Consider the following 24,816-nt stretch of genomic DNA (forward strand, 5'->3'; position numbering starts at 1 on the left):
CTTGCAAAAAAGTCGTCAAAGTCAGTGCCTCAAGTCTAAGCATGTAGCCATCGGAGTTCCCTAGGGCTCAATTCTTGGACCCCTTACAGTTCACAGTTATCATGAATGGCCTCCGAGACCATCTATCAAGGAGAGAGTCTATGCTACATTACGTAATCATGTCTAGCAAATGTCCCTACCTGAGAGGTCAGAACCTTAGTTGAAAGCTAAGTGGAATTCTTCTGATAATTTATGGTCAAGTAAAAAGAAAGGGGATCTGGTGAATAAGGAGGCTGATCAAGGATGGTGATTGAATTTTTTGCCAGAAACTGGCGAACAATCAATCCTGAATCGGCAGGTGCAGGGCACGATTTTTGCAAAGTTCTTTTAAGCCCAAATGTTTGGTTAAAATAGTGTGCACGGTTGATTTTCCTAAATTCAGTTCATCAGCTATCATTTGGACAGTTTTTCCACAATCGGTAAGGACAAGGGACAGCACACGATCAATGTTGTCATCAACACAGGCGGTTGAAGGTCGTCCCGGCTTCGCATCATCCGTGGCGTCTTGTCGGCCATCTTTACAAATCGCTAAATCCACTCCAAAACTGATTTTTTCTTCAGAGCATTATCACCGTAAACAGCGGTCAACATTTCTGTAATTTCTTGACAACTATTACCGCACTTCACTAAAAAACTTGATGTTGATTCGTTACTCCATGATTTCATCAATTTCCATTTTTGACAAACATTAAAAGCAAGGACAACAGAAACAAACATATCTGGAACTATACGTACGGCTCGACGACCCGCCAAGCACAGATGACTCATTGGGTCTCAGCCAACTAGCACCGCTAGTGGGCGGGGCTTTAGTCCGTGTCGTGGCTGCCAGATTGCACCAGTTCACGTACTTATTTTACAGACTGCTTATTTATATTTTCATACTGGGAAACCTCTTCTCCCTTTTGTATTTGTAGGTTGTTTTAACTATCACCTGCTTTTTGTCAAAGCTTTGACCTTAGAAGCTATTTTAGATTATTTTTATTATTATGTAGTATAAGTACTCCATTTTCCCACCCTAGGAGGCTGTCCTTGTTGAAAGGGAATTAATAACTGACAGCAAAACGCAACACATCAGAAAATTCTCACTGACCATCTCCTCTGAATAAAACACATACGTAGATGGCAATGAACATAGCAATAAGGCCCGCAATTGGTAGTGGTAGAGGTTGCACTTGAAGTGTTCTCTTTTGTAGGCCAAATTTCCCATAAATTTCATTTAAAAGAATACACATGGGTGTATCCTATAACTTCAATTTGTTTTCATAGAGACAAATGAGCAAACTTGAAAATAATACTATTCATCAATACCTTGTTCATACGCATATTGATGCAAATGGTCACACAACAGATAATATTAGAACATAGCACTGAAAAACCTGCAGACAAATCGTGCATCTCTTTAATTATTTCTCATTACGTGGGTCCACATGAGGTTTTCATAAAAATATCAACCAGTCTCCAAATAAATATGCATTATTGCAATTGGGTGGAGTTTCTTGGTAATGACATGGATACAGATTTTATAGGGATGGCTTTGCTGTGTTTACCATGTCACTGCTCATTTTTACCTTTAACATTTTAACTTTAACCTTATTTATAGTTTAATTTAATCCACTATCCAAATAAATTATTAAACCTAGGCTTAATGGTTCACATGCTGCCTTAAAACCCAATAAATGTAATTTATTATTTTCAGATCATTCAGATGGAGATGATAGTCATCAACATTATAAAACAATTATAACCCAAGAAAATGAAAGCATTGATGCATAGAATTTTTAGCAGTGGTGATCAATGTAAAACAGCACTATGTGAAATTCCAAAGTGGTTTACATTATTACGACTACATCTACTTAATGAAGCTGAAAAAATTTTGGAAATACCAAAAAGAAAATGCTTTAATTCCAACCAAAAATATGTTTGCAAAAATCTCACTCAAACAAAATTACAAACCAACAAATAAAAAAAACCAGTTTTAATAATTTTAATATCGAACTCTTACCAAACGAGTGACATTGGAAGATATTTACCATTGGGATATTTTATGGCTTGACATAAGTAGAGGAGGATATAGAGGAGTAATTACAATAAAATTAAGAGAAAAATGACAAGATGAGGTAGAGTTTAAGCATAACGAGAAACCAAAATAATGCCATAGTTTTTCAGCACAAAACATTCACATTACAACCTTAGTGTCAAATGGATGGCCTCTGATTTAAAGGGCACACCTAGGTTACAATATAGGATCAAATTTACCCTAAAAACAGAATTTCGGTGGTTACTGCAGTTAAAATCTACTACTCAAAAAAAATTGAGAATGGCCAAAATAAAGTGAACACTTAAGATTGATACAAAAATTATGATAGAAAAATAAAACCCCCTCCTAATGAAACTGCAAAACAGGCATCTGCAGAAAATCACAGTCATCTTACTGCGATCAAAATATCATATAAAAAGGTGAAATGGAAAAAACACAAAGCACAAGGATTGCACTTCATTTGTGAATAAAATTAATCCATTTCCATGGGGAAAATTTTAAATTCCATACAAATTAAACCCAACTTTGGCAACACGAAAATAAATCTTAAGAGGCTCTAAAACTAATAAACCACATTTACTTCAAGATTTAATCTTCAGAAAATAACACTTTCCAACTAACTTCTTTTTAAACATACAATTGAACACCAGTGCTTCAATTCGAGAGAACATTATTACTTCTCAAATTTTCAGGACATAATTGTGAAATTACTACACTGCATGACTGCACAGAGGTCTACGACCAGGAAAAGTAACCAGTATGATGCTAAGAGACAAAAGCCAAACACCCAATGGAGTTCAAATGTGCATTGAGCCAGTTCATTTGAAATTCACCAATAATAATTACCGTGGAGATTCCCAATTACATGTATAACACCACATTGAAAAATACACGGATTATTTCAAAATATCAAAAAAACCAGTCTCATTAAAAAATGAAGTGCATGGTCAGCAATTGCCCAGGTGCAATTTGGATTTTGCTCCACACTCGGGCTGCAATGGTGGGTGACACCGCATTCACTATACCATCAATGTGCATAGCATATTAAGCATTGCAATTAAAACACATGGAAGTATCTTCCTTTAAATGCTCATTGAAAAAAATCATTTGTCCTTTGATCAAAGCAATTCATTGATCTATGTAATGTGGGACATGTGTTCATACTTAAGGTAAAAAGTTTAAGCATTTGCCTTAAGTATGAGTATATTCTCCATACATCTACATTACTTGATTGATGTATGATAACAAAAAATAGTGAAATAAATGCTTAAACAGGTACAACCATCTCCAAGCTATAAGTGATCATAGTGACAATGGCGGAAATGGCTTTCTCACATCACGTGCCAGCACAAGGGTTTAAGAGATTATGAACAGTATTCAAACATATTTAAACCTACTAAAAGTTTGATAAAAATTAGTCCCCAACTTTTTCTGGAACTAATAAGTTAAAAAGTAGATGATTCACTTTTTAGATAATAATAATGAATGTTTGTGCGTGTGCTTATAATTTAACTATTAGATGACACAACCAAGTAAGCAAAGAAAACGTAAAAACAGACAAACTCGGATACACCCATGAAGGTGGTTGTGCTAACAAAAGTTTAGATTAATCAGTATTTTTTGTGTGCTCTGTTTATTTACTTTTTTGTGTCACACCTTGATCATCTACATACACACATGTGTTTTCTATAAATATATAGGCATGACACACTCAAAAATGCCAGAAAAAATTAGATATGTATTTTTTATACATTGTATAATGCACTGTCACATTATATATATTGGAATTTGGATGGACTGGTATACCTCTCATGTAATGGTTTTAAATTTATAATTGCCTGCCGAGCATAAGCAACTGATTTGAGGACAATTGGAAGAAAATTATCCTGATATGTATAGCCCCTCAGCATACCTCATGCAGAAGTTCATTTGCAATGCATAAAAGTCAAATATTTCAAAAAGGGCAATGCGGAAGTCTCGGGCTCACACATTAGCAAAATTATAAATCAGAGACCCATAATAGAAACTGAATGAACTTGAATTGACACCCCTTTCATTATAGAATAATAAAGATCTGCAACAGTTTGAAAAGGTGAATGCCAGGGAAAAACCTCATACAAAAGAGAACATTTGCTAAATAAACAGAGACTGCCATGAAATTTCATTTAATACTTGCTAGTTCCACCATCCCTATGTATTATTCACTAGTGCACCCTCACATACACTAGCAATATGTTATGCATGTATATACACCATATGAAGTAATATTTAAAAGGGGCACATTCACTATTCTAGACATTTGAGTTGAGACTGACCTAATTTCACTGAGATCAACGTCCATTCCATTACAGAAGTGTGTTTTGAGAAAAATCAAGATGCCTTTTTTCCTATGATACATATATCATCCCCCATTTGGTTTGCAACATGATGAACACATGGGGAACTACTTGGTAAGGACAATGTATTTCATAATTCACCACCTTAATCACTCATAAGTATATGGTATGGACAGCAAAGAGTAATTGCAAAATGGAAAAATTACTGCCCTCTTGTTAAAAGCATCGCATGAAGAGCTTACTAAAGCTTGTGCCTAAACAATTGTGGGAAAACTCTTAAGCTAAACATAAGCCTCTTTCCCTTTGATAGGATTAGATAGATTTATTCAGGTTGCCTAGTATAGTTCTTTATTTCAACATTCTGCATGGAAAAATGTCACACCTTACTGACAATAGCATAAATGAATCTGATCCTTTCCTTTCAATCCTCATGAGCTTCTACCAATCGACTGATTATGTATGTATCGATTAACATGCACTAAAGCCACAGTACAACAGTTTGTGACCCATTATGCCTCTACATAAAAAGCTCAAGCAGATAGAACATGCTAAAATATATAACATAGTAGAGATTTTTTCAAACATAGCACTTGATGTAATGTTTAATCAAAAACTAAGACTTGATCATTAATTTATTAATAATTATACCCGAGGAAACATTATTAAGTAGAGTATGGATTATATCATTTTTTTAGTTAGTTACCAATTAAAGAATAGCTAGCTGAATCTCAAGACTTTTAATCAGAATGTTTGCACTATAATTCATCGCTTTTGAAAAAAAGAAGCAACATTGGAGAAAAATGGAATTTGAACTTTTTTTTAAATATAAAACAATTTTCCTTTCTTTCAACATACTGTTTTAATCCTCATTAATTAATTCACTGACAGATTAAAGACAACCACTGCCAAATCGAAAAAAAATATACGTTTGGGAGAGCTTGAAAGCTTGAAGCAAAATTAAGCCAATATACATAACCAGAAATCATTTTATGATCATATTTTTTCCACAAATTTATATACTCTACATCATGATAATATTAAGACAATGATCAACAAGGTTTTACTGCTTTATCTACAGGTAGGCAAACACTAGAATTCAAGAATGTGGCAATTTTTCAAGAATTAATACATAAGAGATTGTTTTATGCAAGAAAGCAAAAGATGTACTTTTTGAAAATTTTTTATTCTTAAGCGTGATTATGAAATAATATCAAGTTAAAGACCACATTCTTCATATAGTTATTGCCTGATTAAATAATCAAAAAATATTTCATTTAAATACAAACTGATTTCATTAAATTCAATTAAGGATTATATCAAAAATTCAATTTTGTATTTTATCTGAAATATTTTTTGAATAAGTGTAATAATGGAAGTAAGTCCTACCTTGGCTGATGTCCTGAGAGCTAGAAGAATCTTGAGATAGTCCTGACGAACCAGGGAATATGCCTGAAAAAAGATAAAAAAAAACCAATCAAACACCATTTAATTTCTAACACATTCACAAGGCAAAAAATAAAAGAGGACCCGCATAAATAAAGATTGGATTGCATAGAAGTAATTTTAAATGCAACTGGGAACCATATCTGAAAACTAAACCTTGAGTTGACCCAAAAACGGTTGACCCCCCCGCCACACGCCCTTGCGGCGGCTTGCGGGGTATTAAGTAGATGTAGATGTAGAAAAAGTTATTTTTAATATCAGTTACGATTCAAATTTCCTTGGTTTCCATGTTTTGGTGAAATTGGAAACTATGAATCACCAAACTATTGCAATTTTCAATCAGCTAACAACCATAAGAGTTTAGTCGCAACTAGTGATGAGGTTACGCGAAACTTGATACATATTTGACAAATATCACCCACCAAAATTATTTTAAATTAAAGCTTCAGTACATGGCTCTTGATGGTAGAAGACATCTATTACATTAATTTTTATTACAGCATTATTTCACCACATAATGGGCAAGAAGATTAAATAAATGAGATACCTGCTCTACAGAACATTTTCAGAGGCATCCAAAGAATTTAACCTATCATTTTGATCAAAAAGAATGTGCCAGCTCCTGTTTGGCTTAATCGCTATTGTTTTTTTCCCAGGTGAGATCCCCTGTATGTGAGAATTATTAGAATAGAGATTTGATACTAAGCAAAAAAGTGTTTAATAATAATGGAAAAAACAATCATTTAACTGTGTGTAATGAGTTTTTATACATACATATATTATGCAAAGACAAGATTCAGCCAAAATTTGGCTTGGCCATCAGACCATTGCATGTGTAAGCTACACGTACACTGTGCTAAAGCAAGGTTAGGAGTGGTGATTTGATGAGATATTTCCCTTCATTTTTAATATAAATTAACTATTATTAATTGGAGTACTAACAGGAAGGTCTTTAGGTCAAACCCAGGTAGTGCCTCTAGACACCTCCAGAAAACTCTTAAAAGCCAACTCTGATTTACTACGCACCAGAAATTGGTACAAAACCAGGTTGCACGCAAAGGTCTGACACCTACCCTGAATGTGTGAATTTGAATGACACAAATTTATACCACCTACCAACTACCTTTTCATGGATCATCATAAATTGCTAGACAACAGAAATTTATAATACGTAAATAAGGATGGGATAAGATTACAGTGTCTTCAAATAGAAATTTTACAAGCACAAACGACATTATTTCCACAATGCGAAAAATAAGTTTGGAGTTAAAAAAAGGTGAGGTTTCACTGTCTACACAAGGTTTGTAAAATAAGTATTGGTAACAATTTTTTCCTGATATGTGCATGAATTGCTGAATTCAGACCGTCAATTGTTAAGTGTGCTCATGATTGCAGATTGTATTGGCATTGATAATGACAGTGCACACACCATTATCACTGAAAATTTGGCGATGCGAAAGATCTGCACTTCATCATCCAGAAGGTCTTGATGGATGACCAAGAGCAGAGTCGAATTTCTGCTGGAGAAGGCATCGCGATAATTCTCCAACCCCCTTGCAGTCCTGACTTATCACTAACAGAATATTCTTCTAATTCCCGAAAGGAGAAATCCTCCCTCAAAGGACACCACCATGGGAACCCAAGTGCCATCAAAGAAGCTTGCATGCGTGTCCTAAGGACCTTCCAAAACTCATATAGCAGGGAGCCTTTGAGATGTGGAAAAGCCACTGGCGTGTTAAGCGTGTAAACACTCAAGGGAGGTCCTTTGAAAATTTTTGAGACATTGTAGTAATGTCTGAAATAAATCTATTTTTCCAAAGTTTTTTCAGATACTTTTTATACAAACCATGTAAAAAAACACTAGATGTGTAAACAGAATAAGTACTAACATATTCTCTACATCCAAAGTTGACAGGAATATTCAGTCATTATGAGCAGATTAATCAATTTTCTATTACGCCTACAAAAAACATAAACCAAACTGTTTGATCAAATACAAAAGTCGATTCAGTTTTGTTTAAATAGCTTACTAAGAAATCAAGCTAAGGTCTTTTAATATTGTTAGACAAATTTGCTGGTAATTGCTGGAAAATTTAAGTTTCATTTCTGCATCTATTCTCCACATTGGCATTGAAGCCAAAGCAAACACTACCCTCATATGAGCACATTTTCAGAAAAAATTGATTATGCACTCATTTTGAACTTTGACAGTGAAATTATTGTTCACTCTAAGGATATATAATAAATTATATCCATTGATATTTGAGCAGGAGCAGAAAGCAGCCTTTTGCAAGAACAAATGTTTTAGAGATTAATGTTCACCTAACTATGTTATCATAGGGTAAACAATATGAGATTTAAAGAATATGTTAGTGCTGATTGTGTTTAAAAATAAAAACTCATATAAAAGGTCATGCAACACACCATTGAATTGATATGGGCCAATTCAACCAAATGAAATAGACTGCAAGGCTTACTTATAAAATAATCTTTATTGTATATGACACAGTCACATAATAAGCCAAGTAAAAGATATGAAGTCAAATTTCACTCCTGAAATGGGTCATACAAAATGCAAGGCCATCAAATGAAACTAAAATGCTTAATTAATAGAGTAAATAGTAACTTGGTGCCCATTTTACGGGACAGTTCACGCTGTCCGAAGCAAACATGTAGAGATCAATAGAGCAACACTGACTTTATGCCTGGCACATTCCTATGCCATGTGGTCACTCCACAGTGTGACAATTTTTTAATAACTGCAATTGAACAATTTTTCCATTGAACCTTACGACCACCTTCAACAGAGGACAATCTCATTTTCTCTGTCTTTGAAACCTGGTTCAATAAAAACATTTTCTCAAGATAACCCAATAGTTTGAAAAATACTGCGGTTAAGGGGAGCAAAAATTCTAATGTACCTTCGAAGAGAATTGAAACTAGGAAGTTGGCCAAAATTAAGAGATTATCTATCTTATTTCAATCATCTCAAGGATCTCTGCATGAATTCAACTTGATGTAAAAAGATTGTTTCTTTGTTAACAGTTCACATTTCAGCTCCCTCTTCTAACAAGGAGTAATACTTCTGATATAAGGGGAACCTTAAATCCTATCAGTAGTATAATTTAATAACCAGTAGGAATTTCAAACTGAATCCACTTGCCACCACACATTGTTCAGTATCAGAACTAATATGCTTAGTAATTATTCGATGCTTAGCAAATCATAAGACACATCCTTAATGAATACCTATGTTGGGAAATATATACCAGATTTTACTTAAATTATCCACATTCTTAAAAATCAACACTGTAAACAGCAACTTAAGCACACTATCAAACTGCAAAAGATACAGTACACAATAATCACACCGTCAAATCATCCACACAAAAGGAGATTCTCTGCAGGCATATTTGCAAAATGTCACAACGATTTCCCCATTATCTACTTAGGAACCAAAATGCAGAATCTTCATCAAGACAAGAGAGCATCAATGATTTTCCAAAAAATCATGAAATACACATATTTCAAATATACACCACTGTTTAAAAACCACCCTGAACATAATGCAGATATCACCAGTCAAAGGAATATAAATTCCACTTTTTAAACTAACTTTATACATAATCACATGCCATAAGCACAAAGCACTGTTCCAGTTACAATAATACAATTTCACATGACATATTCAAACATGCATAAATCTGAACAGAAGTTTATCTTTTACAAAAAAACGATACTGAAAATTTGAGCAAAAAAGCTTGAAGCATCACGAGTGAAAATTGATTTCCAACAAAAATGTGCATTAACATTGATGCACACACATCAAAACTGATGAAAACTGACAACTGCTTCATCATTTAAATATCCACATCAGATTAATTATTCTGCATGCTTCACTGACTCTCCTATTACTTATCCTCACACGAACATACCTTAACTCTTCACAAACTTCTGATGAAACTCAGCAAAGCAAGAGGTCAAATGAAGTCCAATCTTGCATTCTGAACATTGCCATGACGTTTCACGTCGCTGCTTTTTTTTCCAACATACCACACATCTCTTACGAGGATTCACCTGTGATTTTGTTGGTGGAATTTTCTGTGGTGCATGATTTTTCTGATCATCTACTAACAATGCAGTCCCTACATCTGCTTCCGAAGCTGTCACGTTTGTACTCTGAATACTCTTCCCATAGGAGGCATCCCTCAACTCTTGATCACACTCCATGCCAAACGTCCTTAAAGGGTTGACCATCCTCGAGTGCATCACGAAGGTGTCGTGCAGCACATCTGATAAATAGAAAAATTCTTTGTAGCTTTTCCGTCCTTTCCCAAATAGTGCGTCCATTCCAGCCGGCCCATTCCCCACTGACCCCATCTAACTTTACCTCATGAGGTAAGACTCGCTCATCAATCGAGGTGGGTTTCTTCAATCAAATGCATTCCTCACTCTTTTGCCCACGGTGGATGCCAATGTTTATATTTGCCATAAAAACATTTCATGTCATCAGATTATTTTTGAAGAATGATGAAAATATTTTCTTTGAAAATATTATTAATATGTGCAAAGTATTATAAGATAACATTCACAATTGGCCACTACTTCTAACTAGAACAGATATGGTTTTTCCCAACATTTCATTTTCACAACAGGATTCATTCTCCTCAAATACGAAATGATTTCTGCATCACGGTCAACTACATTCTTTTAAAATCAATTTAGCTGATTATAAGTATCAATCATTTTTTTCAGTAAATGTAGTGTAACATCACAATTAATATAATAATATATATATATGTATGTATGTATATATGTATGTATGTATATATGTATGTATATATGTATGTATGTACATATGTATGTATGTATATATGTATGTATGTATATATGTATGTATGTATATATGCATGTATGTGGGTCGCGGTAGTCCAGTGGGTGGAGCGTTGGACTGCAGACCGGAGGGTCCCGGGTTCAATTCCCGGGCAAGGCACTCTGGGTACCTGCAGCTCCACCCAAGCTGAAGTTATTTTTCAGGTACCAGGTCTTCCTGGAGAACCATAACCGGCACAGGGAAAGGAACTGGCCCCCCTACCCTGATGTGTGAATTTTCACACACCGAACAGGGCTTAGTACTGGGTGATCTCTACCATCACCTACTAAACCGACCTTCGGGTTGATTACTGTGTGTATGGTTTTATGGTTATATGTATATATGTATATTTGTATATATATATATATAATGAAAAAATATGTGTATATATATATATATATATATATATATATATATATATATATATATATATATATATATATATATATATATATATATATAATATATATATTTGTATACATATATATATATTTATATATACATATGTATATATATATATGTATATATATACATATATATATATACATAGAGATATATGATTACTTTCGGGTACCAGGCCTTCCTGGTACACAAAAAATCACATAGCTTGGGTGCCAGGTGCCCAGAAAGCCTTATTCAAAAGGAATTGCAAATTTTGAATTTTCACGGGTTATGTATATTTGATTTTCGATTTTTTTGTGGCATTATGTTGCTACTTATGTCTCTCACTTATGCCGAAAAATTCGGCCATTTTGAATTACCAGTTAATTATTCACAGCTGTTTTGCTTGGGGCCTGTTTTGGCTTGTCTTCCATTTTTGACTGTTCCAAAAAAGGGATCAAAGAATCTGTATCAAATTTTGTGAGAAAAACGAAATTAAGTGCGCAGACACATTCCGAATGCTGACTGTGGCATATGGAGAAGCTACCTTGGACCAAAGCAACGTTTACCGGTGGTACAAAATATTCTCAGGGGGCCGAGAAGATGTGAACGATGAAGAGCGTGCCAGACACCCGAGCACATCAACAACAAACAAAAACATGAAGTGAAGAAAATAGTACACGTCAATCGTCAAATCACCATTAGAGAAGTTGCTGAGGACCTGAAAATATCAATTGGCTCATGCAATTCGAATTTTACCAATGATTTGGGCATGACACAGGTCGCCGTGAAATTCGTACCAAAATTGCTCAATTTCTACCAAAAACGGCAACGCTCTGAAAACATTGCTAATAAGGTGTTGGACTCTATCCGCAATGACCCAAATTTGCTCCAGAGGGTCATAACTGGTGACGAATCATGATTTTATGGTTATGGCATGGAGACTGAAGCTCAATCATTGCAATGGAAGCTGCAGCATGAGCCAAGATCCAAAAAAGTGCGCCAAGTTTGGTGGAATGTGAAAGTTTTGCTAACAGTTTTCTTCAATTGCAGGGGCGTGGTGCATCATGAGTTCTTGCCACAGGGTATGGTGGTAAATAAGGTATATTACGTACAAGTTATGCGCAATATACGCGACGAAATCCAGCACAAACACCCGGATTTGTGGAATAACAAAAATTGGGTTTCGCACCATTACAACGCCCCTGCTCACACATTGTTACTTGTGCGTCAGGTATATTATAATTATACCGTAGAATGATTGTGTATAACTTCAATTGGAAACTGCAATATCGCCTATCCCCTCCCCTGGTGACAAATCACGGCTAAGGCAGTACTGACAAATGGGGTAGTTGACAGCAGCCAGTAGGGCAGCCAGAAAAAGTTAAAATTTTTGGTTTGTGTTTTCAATAACAAGGATTTTTCACACAGATGAATTATTCAAACCAGTGTTTACTAATTTAAAACCGATATATGAGTTTTACATACATTAAATTGCAAATCTGAGTAGATATTTTCAGTAATGGGTGAAATGGGCAAGGAACATACGAGGGTCATCCGGAAAGTAGTACCCGTTCGTGCCGCATGAAGTGCTGACGACGCGAGTAGCCGCTGGACGAGGTCAGATAGCTTCAGTGGCTTGTCTGCCTTCTCTGAGCCAAGTTGCGTGACGCTAGCATTGCCTGTGTTGTTTCTGTGATTGTTTACAATGTTTAAAAAAATTGAGAACGCCGCCAGTTGTGAAGTGAGGGCAGTGATTAAATTCCTCAATGCAAGAAACGTTCGCCCATGTGATATTCATCGCCAATTAAAGGAGGTGTATGGAGACAATGTAATGGACGAGTCGTCTGTTCGGCGGTGGTGTCGCAACTTCAACATGGGGAGGGGGAACACACACGACGATGAGCGTTCGGGGAGACCGTCTGTCATTACAGACCAACTGGTGAGCTCAGTTGACGAATTCGTGAGGAACGATCGGCGCGTCACAATTGATGACATCTGTGAGCATTTTCCCAATGTTTCTCGAACAATTGTTCATGAAATTGTTAAACACCATCTGCATTATGCAAAAATTTGTGCAAGATGGGTCCCTCGCGTATCTCAATGAGCTGGCGGCGAAGGACTATGCAGCAGGAATACAGAAACTTGTCACACGTTATGACAAATGCCTTAATTTGCTTGGAGATTATGTTGAGAAGTAGTTTAAAGTATCCTCTTTCAAATAAAATTTTTTATGTTTGTTAATATTTACTTTTGTGTCTTTATTTCACGAACGGGTACTACTTTCCGGATGACCCTCGTACATAGAAGTTGGTCGAAGGAAATGGTTTCCGTTAATTTGCTGGGGTTCTTGAAATTTTTCATACACATTCCAGATAAGACTTTCCTCTTTCAGTATATTTGGGTGTATAATACATTTGATTACATTCACCGGTTGTATTCTTAGAAAATAACCCTTGTTGCTTCCCATAAACAATTAACTTCATATTTCATTTTTATGAAGTTACATATTACATGCCGTATGAAATATCCAAATCCAATTCTCAGCTGGCATTAAGACTAAAACTACCCACAGAATGTCATACTCCCCTAGTGGCATTCATTATACACCCATAACTAATGGCAAAAATTTGGCCCAGGGGCTGACAACCCCTGAGTGTTGGTTCAAAATTGTTGAACAATCAAGTACACGCTTTCCAAGTTTCCTTTGAAAAAAAGCCTGTTGCTCAGTCACAAAGCACAGCATTAAAGAAGCAACTCTATATTACAATAATGTTTCAGTTATTATTTCATAAGGCCTGAAAGGTTACATGAAGGTTTGACCATGATTCAAAAGACAAATAATGTGCTTCTATTTTGGGTGGAACAGTTCAAGAACAGGTGGTGGTTGACTTTTTTAAGTAAATACACCCTTGAGTGATGAAAAAGTTTTCATATGGTAAGTCAACTTCTAATAGGGCTCAAGTTCAATAGGCTTGTAAAGGCTCTTCAACTAATATCGCTTAAAAAAGGTTTTGGAGCTGCATGTTACATATGATGTGCTATGCCAATAGCCTTTTCTATGAAAATTGATGATACCATTACAAATAAAGAAGTGAGGCATGGAAACTTTCATGGAGTGTGGTACTGTATGGATTACAGATGTGATTGAAAAGAGGTCAAAAGAAGATAGGTGGCCTTCAGAATATGTCTCTGAAGATTAAATGGTCAGTTTAAATGCAAGACCAGAAAATTTAACAAACAAAAGGCACTATTCAGCATTACACTAAGAATAGGAACTAGATGTATTTCACCATTACATTTTGAGAGGAAATGGATAAGTTTTATGATGATAATAGAATAACAGACGGAAAATCCCTACAAGCATTCCCAGGGTAATAAAAATGGCCAAGGAAAATGGGATACCAAATGGGAAATCTATAAGAGCATGATTACCATTGGATTGGGAAAATGGAAGGCTACAAACAACCAAAAATAGCATCAACACTAATGAACAAGGTTGGTTCCCAGTTTCAACACTGTTTAAATGTATAATGCTGCTCAGTTTTTTGGTTTTCAGCATGTCATCCCTATTTCAAGATTATTTCCAGGCAATTCTGCAGCTGACATCTTCAACAAGATGAAGGATAAGATTCAAATGACACTCTATACTGTTCATAATGGAGTGTTCACATGGGCAATCCTATATCAGTCAGAGAGGAAGATTATTTCAGTACACAAAAAGAGAACTTTAAACAGCTACAGTCAAAATCTACATACAATTTATTTCAAAATATTGTACGCGGACTCTACACTCCATATTTCACCTTGCCTGCCATAAAAAAATATATGTTTAGGATCACTATGGTGTGTTATTGCCCGGCATCATTGCTAAATTATTTGACATTTTTCTTCAATTTATCAGGAAGAACTATTTTACTTTCAAAAATTAGTGTCCCTGGAAAAAAATCCCGATATCTGTTACTGAAGTGATTTTCCTGGCATTTCTCTTATTTCCTGGAGATTGGCCGCAATGATACTATTATCATCCACTACAAGCACCTCCGACTTATCACAATAAGACCCAAATTAGAATTTATACAGAGGCCATCATGTAAATTATGCAATGCTATAAATCGTTCACTGACATTTACACAATAAGCAACAGATAAGCAAATACCAAAAATAACTTTTGGAATTATGTTGAGAATGATTTTAAAGACTTCTATGTACTCTTGAGGGTGAAAGAGTACACTAAACACAAGAGATAATAAACCTGAAGTTGTAATTAGTTAGACCTTCCAGTTGTTCATACACAAAGTCTGTTCAGTTAAGAGTGATCACACACTTATTATTCCCATAGTTTACTGTGCAACATTTTAAGTTTATATTATAATTAGAGCATAAACCAGAAATGTATAGGTGTTAAGAGTTTTATAAAACATACATGGTGAATCACATGGAGAGGTTAAGTCAATAACAGAAGAGGAAGAAGAGACTAAACAGGCCCATATATCTAATTGGAATAAAACTGAATTAAACTCATTAGTGGTAATGGACTGGAATTAATAGAAATGGAAAACTGTTGATTCTCTGCCAAGGAGACGGATAGAAAAACATAAGGAGCATCATACAATCAACTTGATTGTACAGGAAGTAATCTTGATTGAGTTAGTAATTAGAGCATAATGAAAAAAGATTGAGGAGCTAGACAGATGAGAAGTTTTTTCATCTGAATATAAATTGGGTGCCAGAAAATCTTCAAAACTTTTTTAATATCTCTGCTGAGGAAAGAGCAAGGAAATGTTAGAATCAAGATAAAGGGGTGAATATAGTTTGGAGTGAAACTAAATAAATATAATTGGTTTTCAACATGAACTTATTTGCAGACTAAGTTTGAAACATATGGACAAATATTAGGTGAATATGCATAGATGTGTAGATTAAAAATGAACAAAAGAAAAATTAATGAAAGATGAAAAGGTAAAGGAAAGCTGCAATATCACCTATACTCTCAGATGTTAGTGCATTAAAGCACTGGACCAATGCAGATGTGTAAATGAGAGAAAAGTAAAGATTGGCATAAAAAAAACAATTAAGCAAAACTAATTATTGCAGTTTAAATTTTTGAAGCATGAAAGTACATTTTTCTCTAATTCTCCCTGAATTCCCTCACACATTCAATTCCTTGGAGTCCCTAACCTGTTGTCACCCAGATATTATATCCATTTGGACACCACTGCCTCACACAAGGAAAATATTTATCTAAAATGGGAATGGAAGACTGTGTGATTAGATAACACAATACATTTCAGCCCAATAAATGCATCCTGATTTTTCAGATTAGAATCTACAAAAAATACTTGGATAAGACAGAAAAGGGTAAAAATATTGCTGCTAATGCTTAAGAAAATTGAAAAGTTGCATAAAAAAATTAGCACCTATGCATATATCAACATTTATTCATTGCAGAATCCCAGAAATTTGCCATCACTGCTGCTAAATCATTTCCTCAGTTATTTTCACTATGGTTGTCACTTTCCTCTAACAGTGTCATCTTCACTTCTATGCAGCGCATTGCTAGTTCCACATTTAAAAAAGCATATTGTGGTAGGCTCACTTTAAACTATCTGCCAGGACTTTTTCAATCCAAAATACTAGAAATAGATGTCCATTTCATCCTTCGCACCACTACGACTTCATGAGTTGGTGCTTTTTCACCTTTCTTTTGTATTCTGATGACCAGAAGGGACAGTTTCTGTGCAAGTTTCAATGACAATGAAAGCTTTGATCATTTAGGAGCACATTTACGTAAATTCTTTCACTCCTAACTGCATTTACTATTTGATAGTATTGAAATCTGTATTAAAAGCAACAAGTTGCATCACAACTCTGAAGTTATGATCACTTTGGCTTGCACCTCATTATTCTGTGTGTGTTTAACTAGGTTAAGTAACTAGGATGTGCATTTACATTACTATTTCTAAGTTGAATTTCAATGGCCACCCTTGATAAATTCTTTATTAAAATATGAAACATGGTTGAAATGAAGGCAAAAATAAGGTCCATTGCATCAGAACGAAGGAAGATTCATAACATGCTATACATGGTAAAATAATAAGTGATAGGTTTTTCATATATTTTATGATGAAAATTAATTAAAGCAACTAATGAACACATAATGATCAGTAAATAAATCCGTTGAAAGTCACCCATTCACCAATGTTATCCTAATTATTGTTTTCTTAAACCACTGAGCATATCTTAGGTGGCATCTCTACATAAATGTTACTGTCATGTATTCAATATGGTTTTTCAGGGAGGCAATAGCCATAGAGGAGTTTATCCTCAACAGGTAAACACTTAGGTCCTTTTAAAAAACCATATTCTTTACTAAAACATAATGATCAATCAACTTCGTACTATAATTGATGTCCTTTTCCATATAATATAAAACCATTCAGTTTAGTCAAACCCAAGAAAACTCAATTTTGGTTTGATTTAAATATTTTGAGCGAATAAGAGAATTAATTGGCTGTTTAAAGGTTTATGGATGAAGTCAACGCATTCTATTCATACTTAAATTCCTACCATGCACTTTTCACAATTGCCTCCAAAAGAGTAGAAGACATTGCCTAAATCAAAGAAAAATTTGGTGACAAGTTGGTAACTGTCAAAAAAAGAAAGCAAGAGAAAGGATGAGCTTGCAATGAAAATGATTCCTATGCAATGTAAAAACAATAGTGCAGGTGCCATGAGGATTCATGTGATCTATAGTGTCAGGTTTTTTCACGGAACCACAAAAAGTTATTCTATCAAACGACACCAGAAATATGCAATACAAACAGCTACAAATTTGCAAAACAGACAGAGCAAGCATATATACCCTCAGGACAGAGTGGGGGTGGGGAGGGTTGGAAGGATTTGAGGGGGGATCGAGATGGTGCGGGGGCTAACGTACTGGCTTCCCACCCTGAGGGCGCGGGTTCAAATCCCGGCGGTGTTGAATATTTTTCAGAGGTATCTCGATCCCTACTTGAGGTGCTTTGTGGAGGGCACTTTGAGTGAGTACGCCGTCCGTCGGATGGGACGTTAAACTGTGGACCCCTTGGCGCCTTTCGTAAAGAGTAGGCTAATGCCGACGCCGGGTTTCTCTCCACCCTTCATCCTTTCCTATCCATCCCCTATGGCGCAAATGACCTTAGCTGTCGGTCGCCTCCCCTCAAAACTACTAAGGATTTGAGGGGGGTGGGGGCTCGCAGGTGCGTTGATGGATTGTTTTGACCATTTCCAGGCTAATTTCTCGGAGAGGAGTGGGGAGGGGTATGGGAATAATTGCTCATTACAAAGTGTCGTGTTGGGGTTCACCAAGTGCCTTCTAATCTCTAATTGCTCGAGAGCGTCCATTTTTAATCCTTTTGGGAGTGTGTGTAATATCTCTGGGACAAAGTCACTGCTGTGGTTGAATTCTAGTAAATGCTTGGCGAAGAGAGAGTTGTTATTCTGATTTTTGTGACACCTAGCGTGTTCCTTGACTCGTAACTTGATATTCCTGCCGGTCTGACCGACATAAACGCTGTTGCAATCCTCGCATTTCAGTTTATAAATGCCTGATTTGAGAAGGCTATCCTGGGTGTCTTTTCCATTGGCTAGAAGTTTGGAGAGGGTTATGGGTGGGTAGAAGGTCCTGAGGGTATATATGCTTGCTCTGTCTGTTTTGCAAATTTGTACCTGATGATGCCGCAAGTCGGTGAAACGCGTCGTGCCGTATAATAAAATCTGTGGAAAAGTACGAGTCTTTCTTTCTATTTCAATAATGGATATCAATTACTTCCACGAAGTGAAGCCTGAAACAATAGAATATATTTACAAACAGCTAATTAAATTTCAAGTATCAGTTTATATGAAGTGTCAGACAATTGATAATTCCATGAAATTTCACCAACAGAATATGACAGTGCTGGACACCTTTATCAGACAAGTATTTAAAACCTCAAACAATGACGGATGAAGCTGATATGATATTAAGTTTACCAAGCTCTATCTCACCACATAATAGCATATTAATGGGAAAAGCATTTAATCTGAATAGCCAGAGGCAGAAGTGCCTTCTGCAATATTAAGAAAATGAAACATGTCAGTTTGTATCATGAATCCAGAGGGAAAAAGCACAAAATTTCTTGTTTTCCTGGCAGCAATGTCAGGCCACAAATTATAAATAATAATATTTCAGGTTATGTTTACGCATTGGTGATCGCACAGTTATGTGATATTAACGGATATAGCATTTTAACAAAATGTTTTTAACTGAAATCTTTGCAAAATTCATAGTTTTTCGATCCCCTATGAAGTTTACAGCATTTTTGATAATATTAATTAATTAATGAAATTTTTAAGGAAATTGTCATCTTACAGCATTTTAAGAACCTTATTTGCAAAAATTGTATTTAAAGAATTTTTGCCAAATTAAAATTTACTACATCGTCTTGTCAAATTTCTAATTATTATTAATCAATACATAATTATCTACATTTTATTATTCTCAATCAATACTTGTTATTTATGTTTCAAAGAAATCTACATACTGCAGCAAATTTATTTAACATTGATAAAAATAAAATACATATTTATCAAATTCATGGAAACTTTGGCAAATACTACGACAGTAACTTGAGAAGATTTTCCAAGTTTATCTTCTTGTTAAGAGATTAGAGTGGTTGATAGACTGCCTGGCAAATTCTCAACCCCCATGAGTGGATGTGTGCATGTACTGACATATGCCTGAATCAGGGATCCCTGCAGATCACAAACTCGAACAGCTGGGCTTTTTCAGGTACCAGATGTTCCTGAGGATCTCACACAGAAAGGAACTGGCACCCAACCCTCGTAATAATGAGTTAATTTCACTAGCCACATAAGGGCTTAGTGTCAACAGCACCAAGAGTTCTATTCAACTGAAATTGGTTATTTGTTTAGGACGAGGGATCACTTTCTAAATATTTTCCCTGCCATTACTTCCTGATTTTATCTTTATTTACCCACTGTTTTACCGATCTTAAATACTGAAAGCTCCAAATTATATTTTCTATTGATGTAATAGTTGACGAAGGGAATGCATCTCCACATACAAAATCCACTACTAATTAATGTGATGTGGAACTGAGAGCCACCAAAATAAAACTTCACGAGAGTGACGAGAAGAAACAAAAGGTGTGTTTTCACATGATATTCCTGCTCTTGTGTCCAGCAGAAGTAACCTGTTTAATCAAGTATCATCAAATTATTCACTTTTCATTCAAATTTCCACCATATGTAACACCTGTATACCTGCCAGCTCAGATGACACAGTGATGTCACTTATTACCCAAATCTAATAACTGTTGGCGTAAATATTGGCAGTGACTTGATTTATATACAAAGTGGGCATGTTACTGATGAAAAAAATTATGTACTTGTGCTCCTGAGGTCTGCTATTATGCTGCGGATGGATCAAGTGAGTAAACATCAATAGGGTCATCATCTCTCTTTCTCTCTCACAGACACAGTAACCGGGAACAATCTCATGTATGAACATGATGAGTAAATTGCTAGAACATAAGAGGTCAAGATGTTGGTTAACCAACACCCAACAGACTAAGAGTAGGACATTGGTTGGGATGGATTTAATCCAGGGAAACAGTTTCCTGACAAGGTCATTAAACGCCACATTTCCTAAGTGATGTTTGGGACATATGGATACAGGTTCTTTAGTTATTTTTCATTCACAATGGATGATATGCTCGACCTAATGAAACCGTTGAAAGAGGTATATTATAATTTCCAACAATGAAAAATCCTTAGAAATAGATGCAACACTTTTGGTTCTTAAGTGAATTTTGAAAGAAATAAAGGTTTAAAAATCTAAGATTCCTAATTCCTGTAAAAATACAACACCTTTCAAAGGAATGAAATTTTTGTAGGTTGTCACTTCAGGATAAAAATTAATGTAGAAATAGAAATGAATTTCATTAATCAGATATGAAAATTAAGCATGGATTAAATGAGACACTGGTAATGTATCACTTGTGAGCTAAATTCACAGTTGCACCCATGTTCGCAGAACTACAATTCCATACCTCAATGCTTGATTAAAGAGTTTATTTTACCCCAAATGATACAGGAAATACAAATTGTAAACATGCAAACAAGGTGACGAGTCCAGAAACGATGATGAAATTCCAAAAAGGGATGCTGAATGATCGTCAACTGAAAGTGCACGAGCTAGCAGACATAGTAGGCATTTCAAAAAGTGTGGTACATCGCATATTAACTAAAAATTTGGACATGAGAAAGCTGTGCGCAAGATAGGTTTGCTCACACTCGAGCAACACCAGTGTAGTAAAGATGTTTCAATTCAGTGTTTAGCAAAGTTTCACAGCAACAAAGCAGAATTTTTGCGCAGTTTCATAACCCTGGATGAAACATGGGTCTATAAATTCACACCCAAAACAAAAGAACAATCAAAACAATGGATTCAAAAGGGAGAACTGGCTTCAAAGAAGGCGAAGATGAATACATCTGCAGGCAAGGCCATGGTGTCGGTGTTTTGGGATACGCGTGGGATAACTTTCATTGACTATCTTGAAAAAGGATAAACTATCAACGTCGAGTATTATGCAAACTTATAGCAACGTTTGAATAAAGAAATCAAGCAAATGTGGCCACCTTTGGCTAAGAAGAAAGTGTTCTTTCATCAAGACAATGCATCAGCTCACAAATCCATTATTGCAATGGCTAAAATTCATGAATTTAAGTTTGAATTGCTACCTCATCCACCCTATTTGCTAGATTTAGCCCCCTATTTTTTTTTGGCCGCAAACTTGAAAAAATGGCTCGGTGGTCAAAGAATTTCCAACCGTGATTGAAGTGATGTCGGCAGTTAATGGCTATTTTGAGGAGCAAGACATTCTTATTATAAAAAGGGTATCGAACTTATTGAACAACACAGGGAAAAGTATATAGAGCTTAAAGAAGATTATGTTGAAAAATAAATACATTTTTTTCCAAAACAATTGCGTTTTCTTTGCTGGGTCGAGTACTTCTGGGACCACCCTCGAACAGAAAGCCAGAACCTGTCTCTCATATGCACTTGCAATGAGTGGAATATATATTTTATTCTTGTATGTATATTTTCCTGCTCATATATAAAAAAATATCAATCATTTCTTTTCTAAGCCTTAATCTGAGCCTAAATGTTTCTGTGAAATACCCAAATGCAGTTCATCCATCTAGACTCCACTGCATTGAATCTATAATTGCTGGTAATCATATACCTTGGATTCTACACGTCTACCTTCCTGCAAATAATTAACTGGACTTCTTTTAACCCACTGGCTTCTCGAAAATTCACTGGGCAATGAACCAGTCAATTTCACTCATGTGAGAAATATCTACTGAATTTAATAAAATTTCATAAAAAGCAATAATACTGTCTTTGATCAAACAATCTCCAATAATGTCTCACTTTAATTATTTAATCCCATTATTTCACCATCTAATAGGTAACCTCATAGGATATAATAAGCATTCAACATGCACAATGACATTATACTTTTATATCAAGGGATTGTACTTGTCAAAAAGATCCAATGGATTCAAAACTAATAGACATGAATTTCACTAGAATTTTCCGAAATGGATTCACTATTATACATACATTTTTGTTGGTGCTTGAAAATATGGTAGTTTGAAAATTATCACACTATAAATTAAAATTTGTGCTTCAATTCTCCTTAAAATCTTCATCAAAGAGAAATATTTTTTTTTGCAAATTCAATCGAATTCCATTTTAAACTGACACAATATATTTTGTCAAAGATATAGCAGGAAAAAAACTTCAGTTCCAATAGGAGGTATATTTCTCTATTTTATTATTTTTTTAATGCATTATAAATGGATATTTAACAGTTTGCGTTAACGGTTGCTTGAGGAGAATGTCTTGATGGAGAAAAATAGCTAAAAAAAGTGGAGAGCATCAGATTTATCAATAATATGATAGTGCTAATCGATAGTAAATAGAAATAAACGGATAAGCTGAAAGATCTTGATAGGCAATACAAAGAGTTAAGAAATATAACAAATAAGAGCAAGACCAAACATAAGTAAAGGTCTGAAAGGGTCAATAACAGAAAGGAGAGAATAATGAGAAAATTGAAAAAAATCAAACATCAAAGAGACTGCCACATAAAGCACGACATGCATTGCTCAAAAGAGATGAGAATTATAGTTGCAATGATAAAAGAAAGCATTATTACCGAATAAAGAATGAGGAAGTACTGAGAAAAATTGGGGAAGGAATAAAATTTCTTAGAAATCTAAAAAGGGAAATGAATTGGGGGGGAGTGGACTGGAGGAGACTGTCTGCTGGGGATGCAGTCACAGGAATGATATTCCTTCTCTTGAGGCAGACAATGGAGAGATGGAATTGAGGGGTGACAGTATACAACGCCACCACACATGACACTGGGACAGATTCCAGATAATCACAAGGACACTCCTTGCGTGGGCACACCCAAAGGCAGGACTTATAGAACAATTGATGGGATAACTCTAAACATTTTTGTCATAGTTTGTTCATGCTGTTTCATGCTTAAACAATGGACCAAAGTGATGCCTTAAAAAAAATGAATGAATGGATCGCAAATCAATAAGGAGTTTATGGAGAAACTTATCAAATGGCCCATTACTTTTAAGGAAACTATAATTCGTAATAAATTATTGTTCATGGCGACTAAGAGGAAAGTGCACGGAATGAAGTACTTAATTGTCCCATCGATAATGCGCACGTTATCTATACAAAAATGTTCAGATGATCAAAAATTGACAATGCGCATCATGTAATGAAAATAGAAAAAAATCCAAAGAGACATTTTTGCATACTATATATTATATTATATATATATATATATATATATATATATATATATATATATATATATATATATATATATAATATAATATATAGTATGCAAAAATGTCTCTTTGGATTTTTTTCTATTTTCATTACAAAAATGAAAATAGAAAAAAATCCAAAGAGACATTTTTGCATACTATATATTATATTATATATATATATATATATATATATATATATATATATATATATATATATAATATAATATATAGTATGCAAAAATGTCTCTTTGGATTTTTTTCTATTTTCATTACATGATGCGCATTGTCTTGTCATGATATATATATTGGGAGCTGAGGAATATATATATATATATTCCTCAGCTCCCGGACTAGACCCAGCATCGTGATGGACAAGTTTATCCATGAGTTCCTCAGTGCTGGCATTATAATTAAGTGGCCAATAAAGTGTTCTTTTAGATGTTTCACAGTACCAAAACCGGATGGAAATGCGCGTTTCATTCAGGACCTCAGCCCGTGGACCCCCCACGTTAGGAAACCAAAATTTTCATTACTGGGCCCAGCCAGGGCAATCACCCTTATACCCAGACATAGTTACATGATAAAGATTGACCTTGCCAGTGCCTTTTATCAGATCCAAATCAACGTCCAATATAATATATATATATATATATATATATATATATATATATATATATATATATATATATATATATATATATATATATATATAAAGAGGCAAAGAGGCTTTCACAAGGAGGAGGGAGTTGATGACAGGGACATTGAGTAAGGATATTAAGAAAAGACTCGTAAAA

At 35.0% G+C, this 24,816-nt stretch overlaps 1 protein-coding gene across 1 annotated transcript in view; it reads right to left on the reverse strand.

Moving 5' to 3' along the window:
- LOC139698488 (transcription activator GAGA-like) overlaps positions 1–24,816 on the reverse strand; it is a 77,316-nt gene that overhangs the window by 41,578 nt on the left and 10,922 nt on the right. Inside the window, exon 4 of the mRNA XM_071597367.1 lies at positions 5,800–5,862. Coding sequence (XP_071453468.1) covers positions 5,800–5,862 — 63 coding nt within the window. The remainder of the gene's footprint in view (positions 1–5,799; positions 5,863–24,816) is intronic.

The sequence above is a fragment of the Hetaerina americana genome, unplaced genomic scaffold, assembly GCF_022747635.1.
Source record: "Hetaerina americana unplaced genomic scaffold, ioHetAmer1.1.p SCAF_87, whole genome shotgun sequence".
NCBI lineage: Eukaryota > Metazoa > Arthropoda > Insecta > Odonata > Calopterygidae > Hetaerina > Hetaerina americana.